This window comes from Haliotis rufescens, unplaced genomic scaffold, assembly GCF_023055435.1.
Source record: "Haliotis rufescens isolate VD_foot unplaced genomic scaffold, xgHalRufe1.0.p SCAF_17, whole genome shotgun sequence".
NCBI lineage: Eukaryota > Metazoa > Mollusca > Gastropoda > Lepetellida > Haliotidae > Haliotis > Haliotis rufescens.
Genome location: NW_025963857.1, coordinates 17,054,535 through 17,076,101, shown reverse-complemented (window position 1 = coordinate 17,076,101; position 21,567 = coordinate 17,054,535). Strand labels below are relative to the sequence as shown.

General features: G+C 40.7%; 1 protein-coding gene across 1 annotated transcript; it reads right to left on the bottom strand.

Annotated features, from left to right (window-relative positions):
• Window positions 1-1,881: 1,881 nt before the first annotated feature.
• Window positions 1,882-21,442, bottom strand: LOC124137958 (putative sodium-coupled neutral amino acid transporter 7). The gene is made up of 9 exons (XM_046504422.2): window positions 21,176-21,442; window positions 13,056-13,177; window positions 11,770-11,968; window positions 10,403-10,544; window positions 8,588-8,680; window positions 7,439-7,496; window positions 6,384-6,643; window positions 4,893-5,092; window positions 1,882-3,691 (listed from the first exon to the last, which is right to left on the bottom strand). Exons 1-9 carry the CDS (start codon window positions 21,285-21,287, stop codon window positions 3,486-3,488), a joined length of 1,392 nt encoding a protein of 463 aa, XP_046360378.2. The 5' UTR covers window positions 21,288-21,442; the 3' UTR covers window positions 1,882-3,485.
• Between the last annotated feature and the right edge of the window lie 125 nt (window positions 21,443-21,567).

Below are 21,567 nucleotides of genomic sequence, written 5' to 3'. Positions count from 1 at the left end.
GACGTTAAACCCAATTTCACTTCACCTCACCTCAATCTCACAGGACAGAATGAACTTATTCAACTGCAGAACTGTGAAAGAACTGTGCTGAGCGACTGTACTGAGTGAGTATGGTTTTACGCCGCTTTTAACAATATTCTAGCAATACCACGGCGGGGGACACCAGAAAATGAGCTTCACGCATAGTACCCATGTCGGGAATCGAACCCGGGTCTTCGGCGTGACGAGCGAAAGCTTTAACGACTAGGCTACCCGACCGCCCCGATGTAAGGCTGAGGCTACTCCAAATTAATAAGTTAAATAGGGAGTGGCCTCATATCTGGAAATATTATTTATAAAATAAAGTTTAATGAAATAGGATCCATGTCCAGATTAGTACTTAACATCAGGCTCAAATGACCCAAAACTGAAAGTACAAGTTCTATCCGATCTAGATAAACAGCGTTCCCGTGAAGTGACAATTACAAAACAGACAATGATGTTGTATGATAGTGTATATTCTGTGAAAGATGATCTAAGTACAAGAATGAGTATTGCAGTCTAATCTCAAGAGTCATCTCAGACTGAAGAGACAACATTAAGTTATATATCAGGCAATTCATTTGTAAACAATGTGTACAGTGGGGCATAATGTAGAATTATATTTGTATAAGATTTGTTTGTTTGTTGTTTAACACCGCACTCAGCAATATTCAACTATATAAAACGGCAGTCTGGGACAGATAGTCCTGTGATTGACATCATGAGCATCGACCTACGTAAATTGGATACGATGACATGCATCAACCAAGTCAGCGAGCCTGACCACCCGGTCCCGTTAGTCGCCTCTTACATGGAAAGGTTGCTGAAGACCTATTCTAACCCGGATCGTGATACTTGTACAAGAATGGGAATTTTCAAGGTTTCTTATGTAAATTTGAGCTGTAGTTATTTATGCAATAATTCGCATCAAGAGTGGTTATTAGCTCCTCAAATGAAATATATTTTAAGATAAATTCCTACTTTGGGGTATTTATTATGATTTTAAGAGTGCTTTGGGTTGACACCCTTTACATCATCGAGCTTTAGTTTACATGCGGAAGAAATGTAGGTCATTGATGTTAACCATTTTGCTGAAACCAAAGTGAATGCGAATGGTGCTTATAGACAAATGATCATAACAAGGGATATCTGTGATAACTCCCAACCAGTGGACATGGTAGGCCTAGAATGACTAAGGGAGGTAACTCTGACTGTGGAGATGGACGCATCCAGTGGAGGGAGCAGAGGTTGTTCAAATACAGTATGGCTTTTAAAAGACAAATAGTCATACAGCATCTAAAACTATTTGCCATTTCATCTTTATATCGCATAGTGTATGAACATTCTGCCATTATCCAGTCTGTCATCCCTATTTTAGTGCTCAATACATGTATATTGTTTAATTAAAGTGTGAGTGAGTGAGTTGGGTTTAACGCCGCTTTTAACAGTATTCCAGTCATATCAAGGCGTGTCAGCTTAATGTGGGAGGAAAGCCCGAAGTGATGCAGGTCTCAGACGTTTACTACTTCGGTGAAACCCACAAGCACGGGTATGGTGCTGACAAACCTAGAAACATAATCGGGGCGAACCGGGATTCGAACCAACAATCATAGGTTTCTGGCGTGCCCAAGGGACGCAACTCTGCACAGCGAATCGCGGCGCCTTAGACGACTGGGCCACCCGTGCCCCCTAATTGAGTGTGAGTTGGGTTTAGCCCTGCTTTCAACAGTAATGTTAAATCACCGCATGCCAGGTTAATGCTGGGGAAAAGCCGGAAGTGATGCAGGTCCCTGGAGTTTACTGTAATACACAGTATGGTACTGAGAAACCTAGAAACATAGGGCGAGCAAGGATTCAAACACACAATCTAGGTTTCTGGCATGCCCAAGGGATGAAACTCTGCACAGTGCTATTGTAACATGTTACCCATGTGCATACACTTTCCATGAAAGGTATTCTGCTACATGAGGCTTAAAGCTACAGCTATACATACTATGACCCTACTAACAATTGCAATGCATTAAGAATAAATATCTCTACAAAATTGTGAATACAAAATCCTATACATTTTTCTCTGAAAGAATTGTGTTTGTTATTCGTTACCATGGTAATCTCGACCACACATATGATAGCCAATGTGATGCAGGTCTCAGACCTTTACCACTTCAGTGGATTCGAACCCACAATTATAGTCCCAAGGGACGCAACTCTGCACAGCGAATCACGGCACCTGAGACGACTGGGCCACCCGTGGTCCTCCCACCACACCTTTACAACAGCTAAAACTATTTGCCATTTCATCTTAACAGTGCACAGTATGGTACTGACAAACCTTGAAACAAAGGGCGAGCAAGGATTGAAACCCACAATCTAGGTTTCTGGCATGCCCAAGGGATGCAACTCTGCACAGCGATATTGTTGAATACATGATACCCATGTACATAGACTTTCCATGAAAGGTATTCCGCTACATTAGGCCTAAAGCTACAGCAGTACATACTATGACCCTACTAACATTTGCAATGCATTAAGAATAAATATCTCTACAAAATTGTGAATACAAAATCCTACACATTTTTCTCTGAAAGAATTGTGTTTGTTATTCGTTACCATGGTAATCTCGACCACATCTATGTTCATGACATTGAGATCAATGATGAAAGTGTTACTTGTACCAGGGAACTCCATGTGTTCAACATCGAGTGAGTGAGTGAGTGAGTGAGTGAGTGAGAGATTGGTTTAACACCCTTTTCAACAGTATTTTGGTTACATCTTTACGTCTCATATTGATGTGATAGGAAAGCCGGAAGAGATGCAGGTCTCAGACTTTTGGTCAAACCCTCCGGCAGACATGGTGCCGACAAACCTAGTAACAAAATGAGCAAATCGGATTTGATTCCATGATCATAGATTTCGGACACGTCTTTGGGATGAAACTCTACACAGCAAAGTGCGGTTCCTTAAATGATTTGCCATCAATATCAACCCATCCCCCAACCCAATATTTATTGCATAGCTAGTTTGTTCATTTCTTGCATTTAACACAAACTACACTATACAAAATATCTTACTTTGTCACATGACCATTTTGGCAAATCTCCCATGCGTGAATTGGGGAGGGCCATTTATTTTTGGTAAAAAATTAGCACTAATGGCAGGTTGATGGGTCAAAGCATTTCTCCTTGTGTAAATACAATACTTGTCCAACAAGACAACATGATTGCCACTGTATAAGTGAGTGAGTGAGTGAGTATGGTTCTACGCTGCTTTTAGCAAAATTCCAGTAATATCACATCGTGGACACCTGAAATGGGCTTCACACATTTTACGCCACTGTATAAAGTCTTCGACACAAACAGCCACAACGACGGATGGGATTAAGTAGTTGATCAGGACAGCTGATTGGCTGCAAATCGCTCCGTTGCTGATGGAACTTGAATAAGAAGGCCAGTGACCTCTGAAGGTCAACACGTGAACTTTGACTTGTCAGGCTTTATGCCACCAGGGGTTGCATCCTTCAATATAGCCTGGGTCAAGGTCAGGCCAAAAATGAATGCTCCCAAGATTATAAAAAAGCAGGAAAAGTACAGAAAAAACTTGTACTTTCGCTGATCTTCAATGGATGTAGAGTCTGCTAGTCGGTTGAGAGAAGTCTTTAACAGGCACATTCCTGAAACCAAACATAGTAATCTGATCATCTAGATCCATGGACAGGGTTTGGAATCAATATTCTCAAAGCTAAACTTAGAACTGATGCAAGCATAACACACAGAGCCTGCTCAAATGATTACATTTAAGCCAAAAAATTAACAAGTTCTCTATCAATGACAATGAGTGTTGACTCATCTTTGAAGCATAACATTCATGAACATTACAGGTTAGCTTGACCACACACCATCTTTTTAAATTGCATTAATTATGTATGTACCTAATATGTTTCGCATAAGTCTCCATACAAAGTTGTCACAATTTATGGACAACAACTTCTAAAATATGCTGTAATTGTGACATTTCAGTACAGATCCTTATCCCATTGTCAAGCAAGTCTCCATACATTCCCTGTGACATAAGGATATGTCTCCTTAAGTATCCAGTTAAAACAACTGGAATACTTTGCTATTACTACTGGCCTACCAGGGAATATATTGACACACTGATGAAGACTGCAGCTAGAGCTCCGAGCATCTGTATAACCATTCCGTTGTTGGATATAAATCATATAACAACATAGCAGGCCTGGGACGAGCCAAATTTACTACCCGGGTACCCACACCCATATTACCCGACCCTACCCTGGTACCTGCTGAATGTCTCACGAGATAGGTACAAAATGTCCTTTGGGGAATAGTTTGACCGTAGCCCTGGACAAAATGTATTTGGATACACATATAAAATGATGTGGTCATGCATACACTGAAGTTGACTGAAGTTCTATCTTTATTTAAACATATAAAAGTCAGAAGGAATGGGTGCATAGTCAGAAAGAAATGTGAACTTTGGTGACTTGTAGTGGAACCATATAGTTCTAGATAATTTTTGTCATTAAACAATATATCACATGACTAACCACAGGTCTGGGTATTCCTGTGGGTACCCAGATCCTTCTGAGTACCCAACTGAGGCGAGTACCCGAGTTACCCGTCCTAGCCCTACAACATAGTGTATCACTACCTGGGAATATAAAGATGAAGACTGCAGCTAGAGCTCCGAGCATCTGTATAACCACTCCAATGTTGGGTATAAATTGTATAACAACATAGTGCATCACTACCTGGGAATATAAAGATGAAGACTGCAGCTAGAGCTCCGAGCATCTCTATAACCACTCCAATGTTGGGTATAAATTGTATAACAACATAGTGTATCACTACCTGGGAATATAAAGATGAAGACCGCAGCTAGAGCTCCGAGCATCTGTATAACCACTCCAATGTTGGGTATTAACACAGCAAGCACTACTGTCAACCCAAACCAGATGACAGTCGTAATGATGCGTCTCATTCTCTCCCCTTGAGCAATATCTTCTGGAGCCATTCTTCTTGCACTGATCCAGATAGATTCAAATGCTGCCCTGCAACACAATAAAATCAGACCTTTTTGATATTCTGATAGAACACAGTTGGCCTACATACTCCATTTGTTTTTCTGATATTTTCATGGGTACAAAGTATGGTCTGTGGTTTAACTCCTGTTATTCTGGCCTCACTCACACATATCATGGATCATGAAATCATGATCTTGTAGTGAGTAAGTGAGTTGGGTTTAACGTCGCTTTTAACAGTATTCCAGTTATATCGCGGCGTGTCAGCTTAATGTGGGAGGAAAGCCCGAAGTGATGCAGGTCTCAGAGGTCATAATCGGGGCGAACCGGGATTCGAACCCACAATCATAGGTTTCTGGCGTGCCCAAGGGACGCAACTCTGCACAGTGAATCGCGACGCCTTAGACGACTGGGCCACCCGTGCCCCCTATGATCTTGTAGGTACATAGCAATATATTAATGTCTAATAAGTCTCACATCCTTCAGTTTTGCTTGTTTGTTTATTGTTAACGCCGCACTCGGCAACATTCCAGCTATATGAAGGCGGCCTGTAAATAATCGAGTCCGGACCAGACAATCCAGTACTTGATATCATGAGCATCGATTGCCGCAACTGGGATTGATGACATGCATCAACCAAGTCAACGAGCCTGACCACTTGATCCCATTAGTCGCCTCTTACGACAAGCATTGTCGCCTGTTACAGCAAGGATGGGTTGCTGAAGACCCATTCTACCCCGGATCTTCAACCTCCTTCAGTGAAGCATTTCTTAAGGATTCGTTCCATGCCATATTTGTATTACGTCACTTTTCATGAGAATTCTCTTTTACATGGTTGCTCAAGACACTTTGATATGTTTGACATTGAGTGGGAATTTCACATTTGAAATGAGGAAAAGGTATGTCTACATGGCTGCCTATACTGTAATTGTCAGGTTACTGCTATATATGGACAAGATTGCTTAAGACTTTGGGGGACTTTGAGAGGGTTTGTTTGTTTAACGCTGCACTCAGCACTATTCCAGCTATATGACAGCAGGCTGTAAATAATCAAGTCTGGACGAGACAAGCCAGTGATTGATATTGTAAGCAACAAATGATGACACTTAGTCACCGAGTCACCAAGACACTGAGTCTGACCATCCAATCCTTTTAGTCGTCTCTTTCAACCAGCATAGGTTTCTGGAGACAATTTCTAAAGTGGGGAGACTTTGAGAGGGAATATCACATTGGATATATGAAAATGGTATGCTTGCATGACTATGTGGACTATCATTTATAGATTATTATATATCAGGCAAGGATAAGTGATAATGCAAACCTTCCACAAAACAGCAGAATTGGGTATGTTGTGTAGGTCTTAATGGCTATAAACACGACCGCAATAATCACAGGTATATCAGGCTTGAAAGAGAGCAATATGTCGCTGGTGACACTTTGACCAAACTGGAGATATCCTAGCGCCGCCGTCACTGTGTAACTGATCACGCAGAGAAACATCGCCACAGAGATGGTCTTAGTGAACTCCTTCACATTTCTCTTCTCCATGCAGGAGTATATAGGGATTATACTGACATGGCACTGCAAGGAAGAAGACAAGTGAACTACATACAGAGTTGGAAATATATCATGAAAGTCAATGGTCTTTGATGTTCGTTTGTTTGTTTGTTATTTAATACCACACTCAGCAATATTCCAGCTATATGACGGTGGTCTGTAAATAATCGAGTCTGGACCAGACAGTCCAGTGATTGACATCATGACATCGATCCATGCAATTGGGATACGATGACATGCATCAACCAAGTCAGCGAGCCTGACCACTCGATCCCGTTAGTCGTCTCTTACCCCAAGCATAGTCACAATTGTCTTTGAGATAACCCTAATGGTGAAAGTGAAGTATTTAGGAGGACCTTAACTTCAAATACCATGAGAGAAAACCTATAAAATCCCAGAACCCCCTAAATTTCTGTCACTGCACAAATGTTGATATGAGAAATGGAGAAGAGCATGATCAATGTAGTAACAACAACAACAACAACAACAATAATACATTTGTATGACACTTTTTCCATGCTGAATATCATGCTCAAGGCACATTATTACCCCAATCAATGGATCAGTGTGCTCAAATTTCATTCTCAGCTCCCTTGGGAGTATACAACCCAAGCTGCCTGTGAGGTGCTAGAAGGTTAACAGCCACATTACCATCTCATCCTACCGGGTACCCATTCACTGCTGAGTGAACAGAGGCATAATTCAAGTGTATTACAATCACAAAATATTAGATAAAGGGAGGTAAGTCTATAATGTGTGACATCTACGAGGAGATAACATTTCCAGCGCTAATCAGCTGATTGTTGAGGCTTCACGTACCTGGTATGCAAAACATATTGTTGGCACAACAAGGAACACATCCATCCATGAATCGGGCCTGTAACAGAGTCCCACATAAAATCTCTTGTTTGAAATGCTTGTTAGTCTGGAAGTTAATTTAAGGTACCGACATTTACTACAATATCTGAAAAACTATTGGACCTACTCCAGTCAAAGTTGGTATGAGATAACTAAACAGTCATACATAACTGGATATTACATTTAAAGACAATCGGTGGATGAATAAAAAATCTGTCTATTTAGCTATCACTATATTTCATCAACAACCACGTGTTCGTCACGGGTGGAACGAGCATTCATTGTAACAGCCATCTGCATAATGCTACCCCTGCGTCACAGGGCCATATGACACAGTTGAACCAATCAACTCAACTCGAAAGGTTGCACGGAAATCACACATGCACGAATATGGTGTTAGCATTAGATTTCATGATGTCTCAGCGCAAGCATCTTTCCGCTGATGCGAAAGGTTTCGTTGTTAAAATATTTGAATACTTTAAGGCTGTACCTTAAATTAACTTCCAGACTATACAATTCTAGTTCATGATTTTTTAGTGATTGGATGACTTGTTGGCTTGTTTGTTGTTTAACGCCGCACTCAGCAATATTCCAGCACTATGACAGCGGTCCGTAAATAATCGAGTCTGGACCAGACAATCTAGTGACTAACATCATAAGTATTGGTCTACACAATAGGGCTACACTGATTCCATGCTTACTAGACGTAGGATGCATGAAACAAATCATAATGTCATTAAGTGGCATTTTAGACTGTTGAAGACCAAGTTGACATATGGATTTCAAAGAATAAAGAAGTTGAAATCTATAAGTCCACGAACCAATCACACTTTGCCATCATAGTAATACATCTGAATGATTTTGATTCAAGTGAATTATTACATCAACTGAAAAACAGATAAAAACATTAAGAAACAAAGAGAAATTATGCAACTTCATCTCGCACATAAACATAAAATCTCAGGCAATTCACACACTGATTAAAATGTACCGGTAATACAAGAATTGATATATAATGACCAATGGGTGAAACACCTGTGTATATTAATTAAACTGTTCCCTATTAACCCACAATCCCCTGTTCCCACTTTACCTATTAATAACACTTACGTTGTCTTTACACGCTGTGGTGGATCGTGAGGGAGAAAATACTTCACGGTAACCATGACAACAACATAAACAATCCCAACTACGCCAACAAAACTGAAACAGAAAAAACATGTACTCAGTTTCAACCATCGTTAGTCTCTGGTATCCCAGTAGAGCAGTTACTGGTAGTTAGTGACAGTAACACTGTGTACCTCAAACATATAATTATAGAGCTAAAAAATACCGTATTCCATGTAATAAGCGCCCAGGGCCTTCTCAAAATTAGAAATAGAGGGCTCTTATTAGAATATTATTTTGGTGAAAACAACAGAGTTGAAAGATCTTACATTTCGTGGTTTATGCTGACAGCCTGAAATGTTTATATACGACAGATATATTTTTCGAGAATTTAATTTACCATAAATAAGGGTGCATCTAACATACATATTATACAAGAATAAATATGTCTTGTGTACATTGATCGATCGGAAGGGGTGCTAATTGGGATTGTTCACTAGCCAATATATTAGCAAATATAGCCATGGGCGCTTATTAGAACGGGGCGCTTATTACGTCGAATATGGTAGTCTTGGTTCTCAGGCATAAAGTCCGCCGCACATTTCATTTTTATTTCCATTTTCAAACAAATAAGTTATCCTTATACTTAAAAACAATGCGATCCAATATAGCACACAGTTACTTCCCTTTACATGTCCACTGCTTTACTGCGCATCTCGTGTATTGGTCATAGCAGCAAAAGGAGTTTGTATGCTTATTTATGTAGGTTGTTTCCCAGGTTGATGGTACACAGCTGTTTATTTGGTTACATTTTACATTTGTAGTTTGAACAAAAAAACCAAAACCACCGCACGCCCGCACTATATATTCAAAAGTCATTGCCTGAGAACTAATTCTTTTATTTTTATAAGCCTTATCATGATATTTATGGTGAATCAGGGAGTGAGTTTGGTTTAACGCTGCTTTAAACAGTATTCAGTCATATCCCGGCGTGTCAGCTTAATGTGTAAGAAAAGCCTGGAGTGATACAGGTCATAGGCATTTACCGCTTCAGTGAAACCAACGCCTACCAACGTCTAAGGTATGTAACTTGCTAAATCTAAGATGACGGGGCCACTATTGCTCTGTTTAATACTATATGATAGAACTTGCAACCTTTACAATTTAACTGGAAACACATCTTGTTGAGCATGCCTATGAAGTGTGGAGTCTTGATCGATTTGTCTGTCGTGACATTACTCAGACTCAGAGAGCACTTTTGAAAAGTAGTTTGCTGGATATTAGCTCTATACAAAGGTATAGTTATTGCAGTGAATCCATGATCACATGTTACATATGTTTGGGAAGATTGGCCCTAGAATCCATCAAACACATTTGTATTAATTCTGCTACAATTCCAGCTTTCCATGAAAAACAAATAGACATTAAATGTCCCATTATGTTTATATCTCAAACACTGAATGAGATTTTGAAACTCTCAGAAATAAAACCTAAATTAACAAATATCATTCAGCTGTCAATGTAATTGTAGAATTATCAATGCATGTGTGCCACAAACAGTTTGATTTGTTTAATATCTTAAGAACCACACAGTTCTATTTTGGACAAAATTCTTATCTCAGGAATGTTTGAAACGAAAGTCAGAAGCAACTAGCTGGGGATCAGGTGCAGCAATGCTGTTTATGGGACAGGTGTGTTGTTGTTTTTATAATGTAGCTACTAATAAATATTGATTTTCTGATAATGAATAGGCGGTGACTATCGAACTATCAATGCCTTGTGCTGACTGGGACACATTCACTGTCACCTGAAGCTTACCTGGCATACTTGAGAAAGTCGATCCTCCGGGGGAAACAGAGGGGGAGGATGAGAAGGATCGAGGTCACGATAACGCAGAAACTTCTGTTCATGTAGATTGGCTGCTCATCACAGTATACGTTCTTGGCCACGAAAAGGAAAACTGAAAAATAAAACTTATGCAAAACAAGAACTGATGATGAGAGTGATCTCCCCTTATGCTTATATTCCTCAAGCTCCTCACAGCGATAGTACGTTCCCGGAGCTCTCTATACTATCGCTGCCACCAGTCAAAACTCCCCACTGTGAATAGGTGGCCACAACCATGCTTGGAGTTGAACTCGCAACCGAATGACTGTTTTGTTTACAAACAAGTGACGACTGTCGTGACGCCGAATACACTTATAGCTGCTAAATTACTTTCTTCGTTTGTCAATTTGAATTTCTGTTTCATTAAAACTATTGTGTTATTGATATAGTAAGAATGTAAGGGAGAAGTCGGTTGGTTTTCCGTTAGTCTTTCCGCTTTCCTCCCAAATCAAGCTGAAACGCCGCGATATAACTGGAATACTGTTAAAAGTGGCGTTAATCCACTCACTCACTCACTCACTCACTCACTCACTCACTCAATAGAACAATTTGTACCTATCTCTTGAGAGCTACATCAGGTATCCGGGTAGGGTCGGGTAATAGGTGGATGGGTACCCGGGTAGTACATTTGGACTCGTCCGAGGCCTACAACTTTGTATCCATCACTAATGTTAGCAAACAGCTGCTACTGCAAGCCATGAAACGGAATGCCTACCAAGTTGGTTGCACTACACGATACACAGACTGGTGTCAATCGATGGTGGGAGGTGTGGGATGAACATGGCGGAGAAAGAGCAACAGGGATCATTTTTTTTGGTTTTACAGGGTGTTTCTAAATGCCCTATGCTGAGCGACAGGTGTACATGTGTACATGGAACTTTTCAAGGATTGCTCTTGCCTGTGTCCAGCGACGGCCATAATTCCCAGAGCATCAACGCCCACCTTAGACAACTTTGTGACTACTGTGGCAAGGACACAGCTGATAATGATGTGGATGTGCAATTTTCTCTGAGAGAAATGGAATACGTTAGACTATGAGGGGAGGTAATTTGAACAGCTTCATGACGTCAGCTGGTTATGGCGTAACACAAAAAGTAAACTTAACCAAAGGATAAAGTATAGATGGCACTGTTGATCTTGAGGCGAAACATCTTAGATTAGTACCTTATGCATGAATGTAGAACGTGGGGGGCTATGGCATTGGTGGTAGCAACAGTGGAGAGCTCCATGAAGGGGGCTGTGAGGAGCTTGTAACATTCCTTCAACTGATCATCAAAGTTACCTCCCCTTGTACTTACATTCCTCCCACTGGTCGCCTATGATGATCAGGAAAGTGATGCATGTCCCAAAACAGTAGATAAGTAATGCGAAGGCGGACGCTATTTGTGCCTTCCTTCCACACACCGACAACACAACATCCTGATAGGTGGCGCTGTGATTCAGGTCCGAGATGTATGCCAGAATGAAGATGGCCATCACAACAAATGTCATCATTATCTGAAAATTGGGAAACATGTTTATCAGTATGTTTAATCCATCAATGAGAATAATAGGTGAGATGAAATGGGGTTTAATCTCACGTTCATGATTATCACACATATATCGATGGGTGTGCATGTGTGCGAGCATGTGGCAACTATATAACCATGCAACTACAACATATATGGTGTTGACAGATCAAGGGTCACAATCAGAAGATGCTTGAAAACCACAATCATCAAATCCTGGCACAGCTATGGGAGACAACTCTACACAACAAATTCATTCAGCCTGTCCCACAGATAAATGATTACCCACAATCCACAAATCACAGAAAGAAGAAAGTGGCATCAGTTGGGCATGTTCTAGGAATATCAATGGATGTCACCAAATATTATATAGTGATGTGCATGCATATGTGTGTGTGTGTGTGTGTGTGTGTGGGGGGGGGGGGGGGGGGGGGGGAGGGGGAGAAAGAAAAGGAGGAGGTTTTTTTTCTGGGGGGGGGGGTTTGTTTTTTCTGCACCAGGCAGGGTAACAACAAGTACCACCTTTTAAGAAAAGGAGGAGAGGGGGGGGGAGGAGGAGGAGGGTTGTTTTTTTTGGGGGGGGGGGGGGGGGGGGGGGGCTGCCTGTACTGGTGCCGATTCATAATGCTAGCTCACTGAGATACCATGCTGCATTTTAACATGAATACCCCACTCAGACACAGTATACTGACTCCGAGCTGACGGGTCCTTGTCTTATCTCCTTGTTACCGAGCACCAGGCAGGGTAACAACAAGTACCACCTTTTAACAACTTTAGGTATGTAATGGCCAGGGATCAAACCCCGGGCCTTCAGCTTTCAAGGTGGACACTCTACCACTAGACCACGGAGGCGGTCTAATAGTTCAGGGCAAAACTATACTTTATTTCACAACAAACTATTTCTTCAACATCCCAGTAAACAGGTTTTAAAATCATACATATTCAGATATTTGGTTGAACATTGCAAAATTTATTTCCTGTTTTTAAAATTTAGGCTGATCTTACCCTTACAATAGTACAACATTAATGCTAGTCAGTATCACCTATCAGCACCTCAGGAAATCATCGTTACTTACTGTCTGTATGACAATGGCAATGAGCACCCCCCCGGCCTGGTCATAAGCCTGGGGGAAGTTGAGCAGCCCCGCCCCCAAGGCTGCATTCACCACCAGGAATGCGGAGGAAAACCAGGAGGACCCTGAGAAAAAACCAACATAGTGTAAACACATCATATGGACAGATCTAACAGCCCTTACCTTCTTACCCACTGAAACAAAATAGTTTGAAGTACGTACCATTCATTCAAGAATGTATTGATATCTGCAACGTTCAGAAGGTGGAAATCTTCAGAACTGGCCAGAAGGACATTTGTTACAGGGCTTATATATCCATGTAATATTTTACATCAGTCCATTTTGTAACATAAATGTTAATTAGAAGGTTTTTTCGACCAATTAAAAGGTTTTTCGCAATTGATATTATTTATTCATAGATAACATGTTTGGTTGGTTGATTAGCATGATTAGTAATTAAATATGTCCAAAGTGAATATCAAAAAGAGTGCAGTTCAGTTCAGTACTCAGCCGAGCTCATCACATGCTTCATTGGTCGTATTGAACACGTACAGTTTACAGTAGGAGGTGAGGTGAAATTGGGTTTAATGTCGCGTCCAAGATTATTGCACTTATAAAGCAACGTGCATGCACATGTATGTGTGTGTGTGTGGGGGGGGCTGCTTGTACTAGTCCGTACTCATGCCGATTTATAGTGCTAGCACACTGAGAGACACAGTATACTGATTCCAAGCCGACCAGTCCTTGTTTTAGCCCTTTAATGCCGAGCGCCAGACAGGGTAACAACAAGTACCATCTTTTAACGTCTTTTGGTATGACGTGGCTGGGGATCGAACCCTAGACCTTCCCCTCTCCGGGCGGACGCTCTACCATTAGACCACGGAGGCGGTCTGTTTACAGTAAGAGTGAGTGAGTGAGAATGGTTTTACGCCGCTTTTAGCACTATTCCAGCGATATCACGGCTGGGGGTCACCAGAAATGGGCTTCACACATTGTACTCATGTCGGGAATCGAACCCGGGTCTTCGGCGTGACGAGCGAAACGCTTTAACCACTAGGCTACCCGACCGCCCCGTTTACAGTAAGACACGTTATAGGGGAAAAGAGGATGTGCATTGGGGGTACAGTGAAACATCATTATTCAGGACACCTGCTTACCCACTGAAATCGTCAGGATTAAATAAATTCCGGATTAAAAATTCGAGATATGGAGTAATGTCCCTTTGTATTTACGCAGTTTCCACCTATGTGACAGCAGACTGTAAATAATAGATTCTGGACCATACAAAACAGTGATCTATATTTTGTGCAATGATCCATGCCGTCAGGGTACGATGACACGCAATCAACCAAGGCACTGAGCTTGACAACCGGATCCATATTTCTTCTCCTATAACAACAAGCTGAGGTTGCTCAGTTTCTGGATTAACAGGTGTCCAGACTAATGAGGTTTCACTGGAATTCAAGGGAGGATCTGTCATGGGGAGCATCTCAGCAGATGAGGACGGTTGTGACAGATGTGAGTATTATGTACTAGAAAAGAAGACAACAATAACAAAAGGCTGGGCTAAATGAATTATTTCTATTAAACCTTTTAGTTTGTCTTGCTAAAATGTACAAGCAAGTTTTCTTTCACTGTAAATCCTTCGATTAAAAAATTAAAATACAATCGTCAAAACTAAAGAAAAAGAAATCATTTTTACAACATTTTGTGTACTTGAGATGCTAGTAACCATAAAATACATGTGTTATATCTGACAAAAATTGTAAATTTACATCAAACGTAAACATAACCAGTACGTGTGACTGTTTAATGGACAGGTCATCATCACAATGGCTAGTGTGTAAGTTGTAGCAGGATCACTCGGGGCACATGGGGTTTTGTGCGTCCTGCATTAGGTTTTATACCACAAGCCGGAGGCTGCTATAACAAAGTTACCTTCCCGACATGGGGGGCATGGGTGGCCCAGTCGTCTAAGGCGCCGCGATTCGCTGTGCAGAGTTGCGTCCCTTGGGCACCTATGGTTGTGGGTTCTAATCCCGGTTCGCCCTGATTATGTTTCTAGGTTTGTCAGCACCATACCCGTGCTCGTTGGTTTCGCCGAAGTGGTAAACGTCTGAGACCTGCATCACTTCGGGCTTTCCTCCCACATTAAGCTGACACGCCGCGATATAACTGGAATACTGTTAAAAGCGATGTTAAACCCAACTAAACCACTCACTCACTTACCAACATGCTTTAATAGGACATTATAAAAGAATTCAAACAATTTCAAAATTGATAGAAAACAGCTGTTTGATTGAGCTGAGGTTAGCTTGCGCTAGGTCACATGACTTCCACTGACTAGGAAAAAGAAAAGCATGCAGCTTCTTGCTTTGAAGCGGGGTATAAGGGATTTATTCTGCCTTTCAGAAATCCATGTGCAGCCTGACTTGCTAGTGATGGGGAAGAAGCGATATATTCACCCACTGAGAAATGTATTCTCCTCTAAGGAGGGATACACAGTATTTCATCAAGATCACATGGACCAATCTGATCTCATCATTTGGACAAGGAGGTATAATAAATACTTATATAATGACTCATACATCTCTACTGATCAAACAATATCAGTATTTGGGGGAGTGTTCCAGTTATATCATGGCGTGTCACCTTAATGTGGGAGTATTTCAGTTATATCACGATGTGTCAGCTTGATGTGGGGGTATTTCTGTTATATCACGGCGTGTCACCTTGATGTGGGAATATTTCAGTTATATCACGGTGTGTCAGCTTGATGTGGGGGTATTTCAGTTATATCATGGCGTGTCAGCTTGATGTGAGGGTATTTCAGTTATATCATGGCGTGTCATCTTGATGTGGGAATATTTCAGTTATATCATGGTGTGTCAGCTTGATGTGAGGGTATTTCAGTTATATCATGGCTTGTCAGCTTGATGTGGGAGTTTTTCAGTTATATATAATGACATGTCAGTTTGATAACGAGGGAAAGCCTAACGGGATGCAGGTCTTCGAGGTTTAACAGTTAGTGGAGAAACACACATGCATGGGTATGGTGCTGACAGACCTAGAAACATAATCGGGGCGAATCTGGGATCTGAACCCCACATTATTGGTTCCTGGTATGTCAAAGGGACACAACCCTGCAAAACAGATTATGGCCCCTTAGGGCGACTGAGCCTCACCTGCCCCCATGAAGTGAATGAACATATAGACACAAAGGGATAACTACTGGAAGATAATACAGAATGATCATGTGATACACCTACAAAACCGTCTTATCTGATACATCAACAAGGTATAGGACTAGCCTGTTTGAAAATCAAATTCCACCCATTGTATATTTTAATGTACAATTCTTATTTCACAAAAAATATATAAATATAGTTTAAACAATACATCAACTCAAATAAGCTCTGTAGCAGCTGCAAGCCAATTTCAATTCTTTTTCAAGCTTGGATGAAGATAAATGACATCCTCATGATCTGCACGGTTGTGCAATTGCTCAGCATAGCTTTAGGCATTCTGGGTCATTAACATGATTAAGGGGTAATCTTTCTTTTGTTAATATAAGACATGAGTTAAATTACAACACCCACCCCACCCACCCCCCCAAAAAATATAAAGGAATCCCCAAAGTGTTCACTAAACAAGCATGTGTGTGTGTCGGTGAAAGTGTGTGTGTGTGTGTGTTTTGGGGGTGGGGGTGGGGTTTGTCAGTGTGTGTGGGGGGGTGTCAGTGGGTGGAAGCATGTGTGTGGGTGTCAGTGGGTGGGTGTGGATGTGCATCGGTGTGTGTGTGTGAGAGTGTGTGTGTGTGAGAGTGTGTGTGTGTGTGTGTGTGTGTGTGTGTGTGTGTGTGTGTGTGTGTGTGTGTGTGTGTGTGTGTGTGTGTGTGTGTGTAACTTGTTTAATATTAGACATGAGTTAAATTATCCCACCCACCCACCCAAAAAAAAAATATATAAAGGAATCCCCAAAGTATTCACTGAACAAGCGCAATATATCATAGCTCTGTGTGTGTGTCAGTGTGTATGTGTCAGTGTGTATGTGTCAGTGTGTGTGTTGGTGTTGGTGTTGGTGTGTGTGTGTGTGTGTGTGTGTGTGTGTGTCAGTGATTGGGAGCATGGGTGTTTCAGTGTGTGTGTGTGTGTGTGTGTCAGTGGGTGGGAGCATGTCTGTGGGTGTATCAGTGTGTGTGTGTGTGTGTCAGTTGGTGGGAGCATGTCTGTGGGTGTATCAGTGTGTGTGTCGGTGAGTGTGTGTGTGTGTCAGGGGGATGGTGGGGGTTGTGGGTGTGTCAGTGTGTGTGTGTCAGTTGGTTGGGAGCATGGGTGTTTCAGTGTGTGTGTGTCAGTGTGTGTGTGTGTGTGTGTGTGAGTTGGTGGGAGCATGTCTGTGGGTGTATCAGTGTGTGTGTCGGTGAGTGTGTGTGTGTGTGTCAGGGGGATGGTGGGGGTTGTGTGTGTGTGTGTGTGTGTGTGTGTGTGTGTGTGTGTGTGTGTGTGTGTGTGTCAGGGGGATGGTGGGGGTTGTGGGTGTGTCAGTGTGTGTGTGTCAGGGGGATGGTGGGGGTTGTGGGTGTGTCAGTGTGTGTGTGTCAGTTGGTTGGGAGCATGGGTGTTTCAGTGTGTGTGTGTCAGTGTGTGTGTGTGTGTGTGTGTGTGTGTGTGTGTGTGTGTCAGTGGGTGGGAGCATGTCTGTGGGTGTATCAGTGTGTGTGTGTGTGTGTGTCAGTTGGTGGGAGCATGTCTGTGGGTGTATCAGTGTGTGTGTCGGTGAGTGTGTGTGTGTGTCAGGGGGATGGTGGGGGTTGTGGGTGTCAGTTGGTTGGGAGCATGGGTGTTTCAGTGTGTGTGTGTGTGTCAGTGTGTCAGTGTGTGTGTGTGTGTGTGTGTGTGTGTGTGTGTGTGTGTGTGTGTGTGTGTGTGTGTGTGTGTGTGTGTGTGTGTGTGTGTGTGTGTGTGTGTGTGTGTGTGAGAGAGAGACATGGGGCTGAATATCGGCCAGTCTATCCACTCTATCCACTTGACCATATAAACTAAAAAAAGAGAGTTGCACCTAGCCTATGAAAACCGGGAGACATCATGACTCACTCAGTCTCACTGTATATTATCTAAAGAATGGTTTGATAGGCATTATTTAGAAGTTGACGGATCACAAAGTAGACATAATGTATGGATAACGACTTCTTAATTTACTGGAAAGGCGACGTTTTGGTATAGATCCTTATACCATTGACAAGCAAACGTGGTTATTCATAAATTATCTCTACATTGTGATTATCTTAAGAGTTGTGATAACAATTTAGAGTCATGCATGAACTTTTTTTTCAACCTACTATGTAACAAAACAATAACATTTGTAAACATTCTGCTGATTGAAATACAGTATGCAACTTTAAAAAAATATTTTAAAATTCCGTTACAGTCACATGGATGTATTTGTGGGAAACTGAACTGACAGAAATATTTTGCATCAAATATGCCATATATGAATACAGTAGGATTATTTCGGATGAACATAGCGTCAGATACACGCAAATGCTGAGTCAAAGTGACACCTGGTAAAACTCCTCTTGGTTCATTTGAAGATTTAAAATGTACTGGCATTCAAGTATGCTGAAGATGGACTCCACAGTCTTTCTAAAAAAATAATTTCTTAAAATAAAAATTTAAAACAAATGTTCTTATTTTCATTCCCTTATTTAAGATGTACAACAGTTTGAAAGGGAAGCAAAATTTGAGGTATGACTTTTCATTTTGACCATGATGTCCAGCTATGCATCAAGACATCTTCAATTAAGCTACCCTGGTCTTAACAAGGTGCTTTTTGTGTACAGAGTTTGAAGATTAATCAGTCTCTGAACACATTATTATCATCATCATCATTATCATTATCATATCATATCATTATTATTATCATTATTATTTTTATTTTTCATTTATCAATGAAGTTTATGATCACAGTTACTGTGTCAGTGCCAAGCCAATTTGGCCTCTTCATTTACACTCAGGGTTAAAGTCCTCTTATCACAGTAAGTGTGCTATCAGGTCAACAATTTCATCATGGTGTTGTCACAATACAGACTACTGTATATTGCTGTGCAGGGTATTTGCATATGAATATTGTAGTATTAATAGCTTTTGGAGACATATTTACTATACAGTTTAAGGCATTTTGTGATGAAGCTAATGGGTAAAAAATAACCGATATTTTCACATGTGTCAACTCGTACACACAAAGACTTGTAAAAGAAGACCTGACTGACCCGTTCATAAACTTTTTCTCTGACCAGCACACAAATCTGGATAACATGTACACAAACTGGCCTCCCCATTCACAATAACAATCAAATACATGGGTACACAGAACATGATTATTAATAATGGGTATTTTGTATACATCTATATCTAAAGCATTTTGGTATTTGAAGTTCTTTTATATGGGATAACTATGTGTTTATTAATGAACAATATTTGTCTTCCACTCATGACTACTCACATTGGTTTAGTGATGACAATACCGCAAACCATCAACTTGATCCTTGAATCACTTTGCAAATAAATAATCATTACAATGAGTGTTGGTGAGCAATTAGTAGAATTTGATTGACAAGGTCTGTCAGAAAGGGTTCAGCTTTTGGGATCACCCAAACAGAGTAATTAATTATTAGGAATTATTTAGGGTATTCTGTCGTCCTGATTTTACAACACTGACATAACTCATACAGCTCACCATCCTCTTCGCGGTGCACATACAAAAATGTTTTGACTATGAATTTTCAAAACTGATATAATCATGACAACTGATACAAGTCTCATAAATTTCAAAAGCGACACGTCGGTTAGTGATCATTCCAGCAGAGGCTTCACTTAAAGTTGAGGTGTTTTGAACAACAGCAATAAACAACTGACTTCACCTTAATCCAGTACAAAGCTATCTCTAAGTCATCAATGATGTTCAGTCAGGTTAAATATTGAACTTATTCTCTCAGTGCTAAATATACCAATTATGGTCCATTTTCACTATGTATGTACAGTCCATTACAACTAGACATTTGGGTGATTTTGACTGACTTGCATGGTCTGTTTTGACTGGCATATCTTTTAAAATGTTGTAATGGGCGTTACCGTATTCGAAGTAATAAGCGCCCAGGGCGCTCTCAAAATTAGAAATAGGGGGCTGTTATAAGAATATTATTTTGGTGGAAAAAAGAGAGTTGAAAGATAAATTTCGTGGTTTATGCTGACACACTGAAATGTTTATATGCGACAGATACATTTTTCCATAATTTAATTGCCCATAATTAAGAATGCATATAACACACGAGTGCGTATCATACGCGAATAAATAAGTCTTGTGTACATTGATCAATCGGAAAGATTGCTAATTGGGATTGTTCACTAGCCAATATATTAGCAAATATTGCTGTGGGCGCTTATTAGAGCGGCGCGCTTATTGCGTCGAATACGGTATTATAGTAATCAAAATGTTTGTGTCATTACAATTCAATTCACCCTTTATGTGGAATATCAGTAATATTTTTAGTGTGTGGATAGACAGGCTCATTTGTGTATGGGGTTGCATTTTTGTGTACAAATCAAAATATGTGCACGTGTATAAGTCCATTTCTTGTGTTTATGGGCACGGTTGTAATAAGAAAGTGAACGAGGTGACACCTTATCTTAAATCAATCTTATGTTGAACACTTTGTGGCTATACATACATATGTATATGGTGTAGGACTTTGTGCTTTGGATATAAACAAAAATGGACTTATCGGTTGGGATTTTTCAATTACAATTTTATAATGCTTGGAAAATTTACCATGCTTGGAATCAGCTTCTGCAGAAATTAAACATGAAACATGAACACAATGTAGACATAACATGTTAGATCTAAACATGATAACTGATATCTTAAACAAACCAACAGTTTGTCTTGGGCACTGTCACTTTATGAGATTTGTATATTTATCGTTTATTGTTTGTCTATGGCATAGTAAAGCATGTTTGACATGAGGGATGGCGATTTTCATCAAAATTAATCCTGTCCACATTTTCGACACAAACATTCGTATTTTTTATTTAATGCTTGTTATAATTGGAACAAAACTGGACCTTTGATAACTGCGGGTGCATCTTTCCCCTTTCTTCCCGTCAACAATCCAACTTCTTCTTCGTCTTGAGGAACGACTAATTCGTCAGCAATATCGGAAGCTTGGAGAGACATCGTTTAGCTGTTCAAAAACCGAACTATTTCGTACACTCTTGGTAGACGTTAATCAGAAACATAAAATGTCAAATCTATCATGTTTATGTTTTGCTTTGCGCTAGGGTTGCATCCGCCATGATTAAGTCATGTGACTGAAATTGTAAATGATAAACATTTGAAAGAATAAAAGCCCACAAAATCGTACATGCGCACAAAGGCACATGAAACTATCTAATACATCCATAATAGCATCGCAGTGGATATTGTCTCAGTGACTGATATAATTTCTGAGCAGACG

What these genes read in the sequence shown, in the direction of transcription:
- LOC124137958 (XM_046504422.2), bottom strand. Translation starts at nt 21,287, where the DNA reads ATGTCTCTCCAAGCTTCCGATATTGCTGACGAATTAGTCGTTCCTCAA. An exon ending in TGCACCCGCAGTTATCAAAG is followed by an intron (nt 13,178 to 21,175) that starts GTCCAGTTTTGT and finishes GTTTTTTCTCAG; the next exon opens with GGTCCTCCTGGTTTTCCTCC. An exon ending in GACTTTCTCAAGTATGCCAG is followed by an intron (nt 8,681 to 10,402) that starts GTAAGCTTCAGG and finishes TTTCTGTTTCAG; the next exon opens with TTTTGTTGGCGTAGTTGGGA.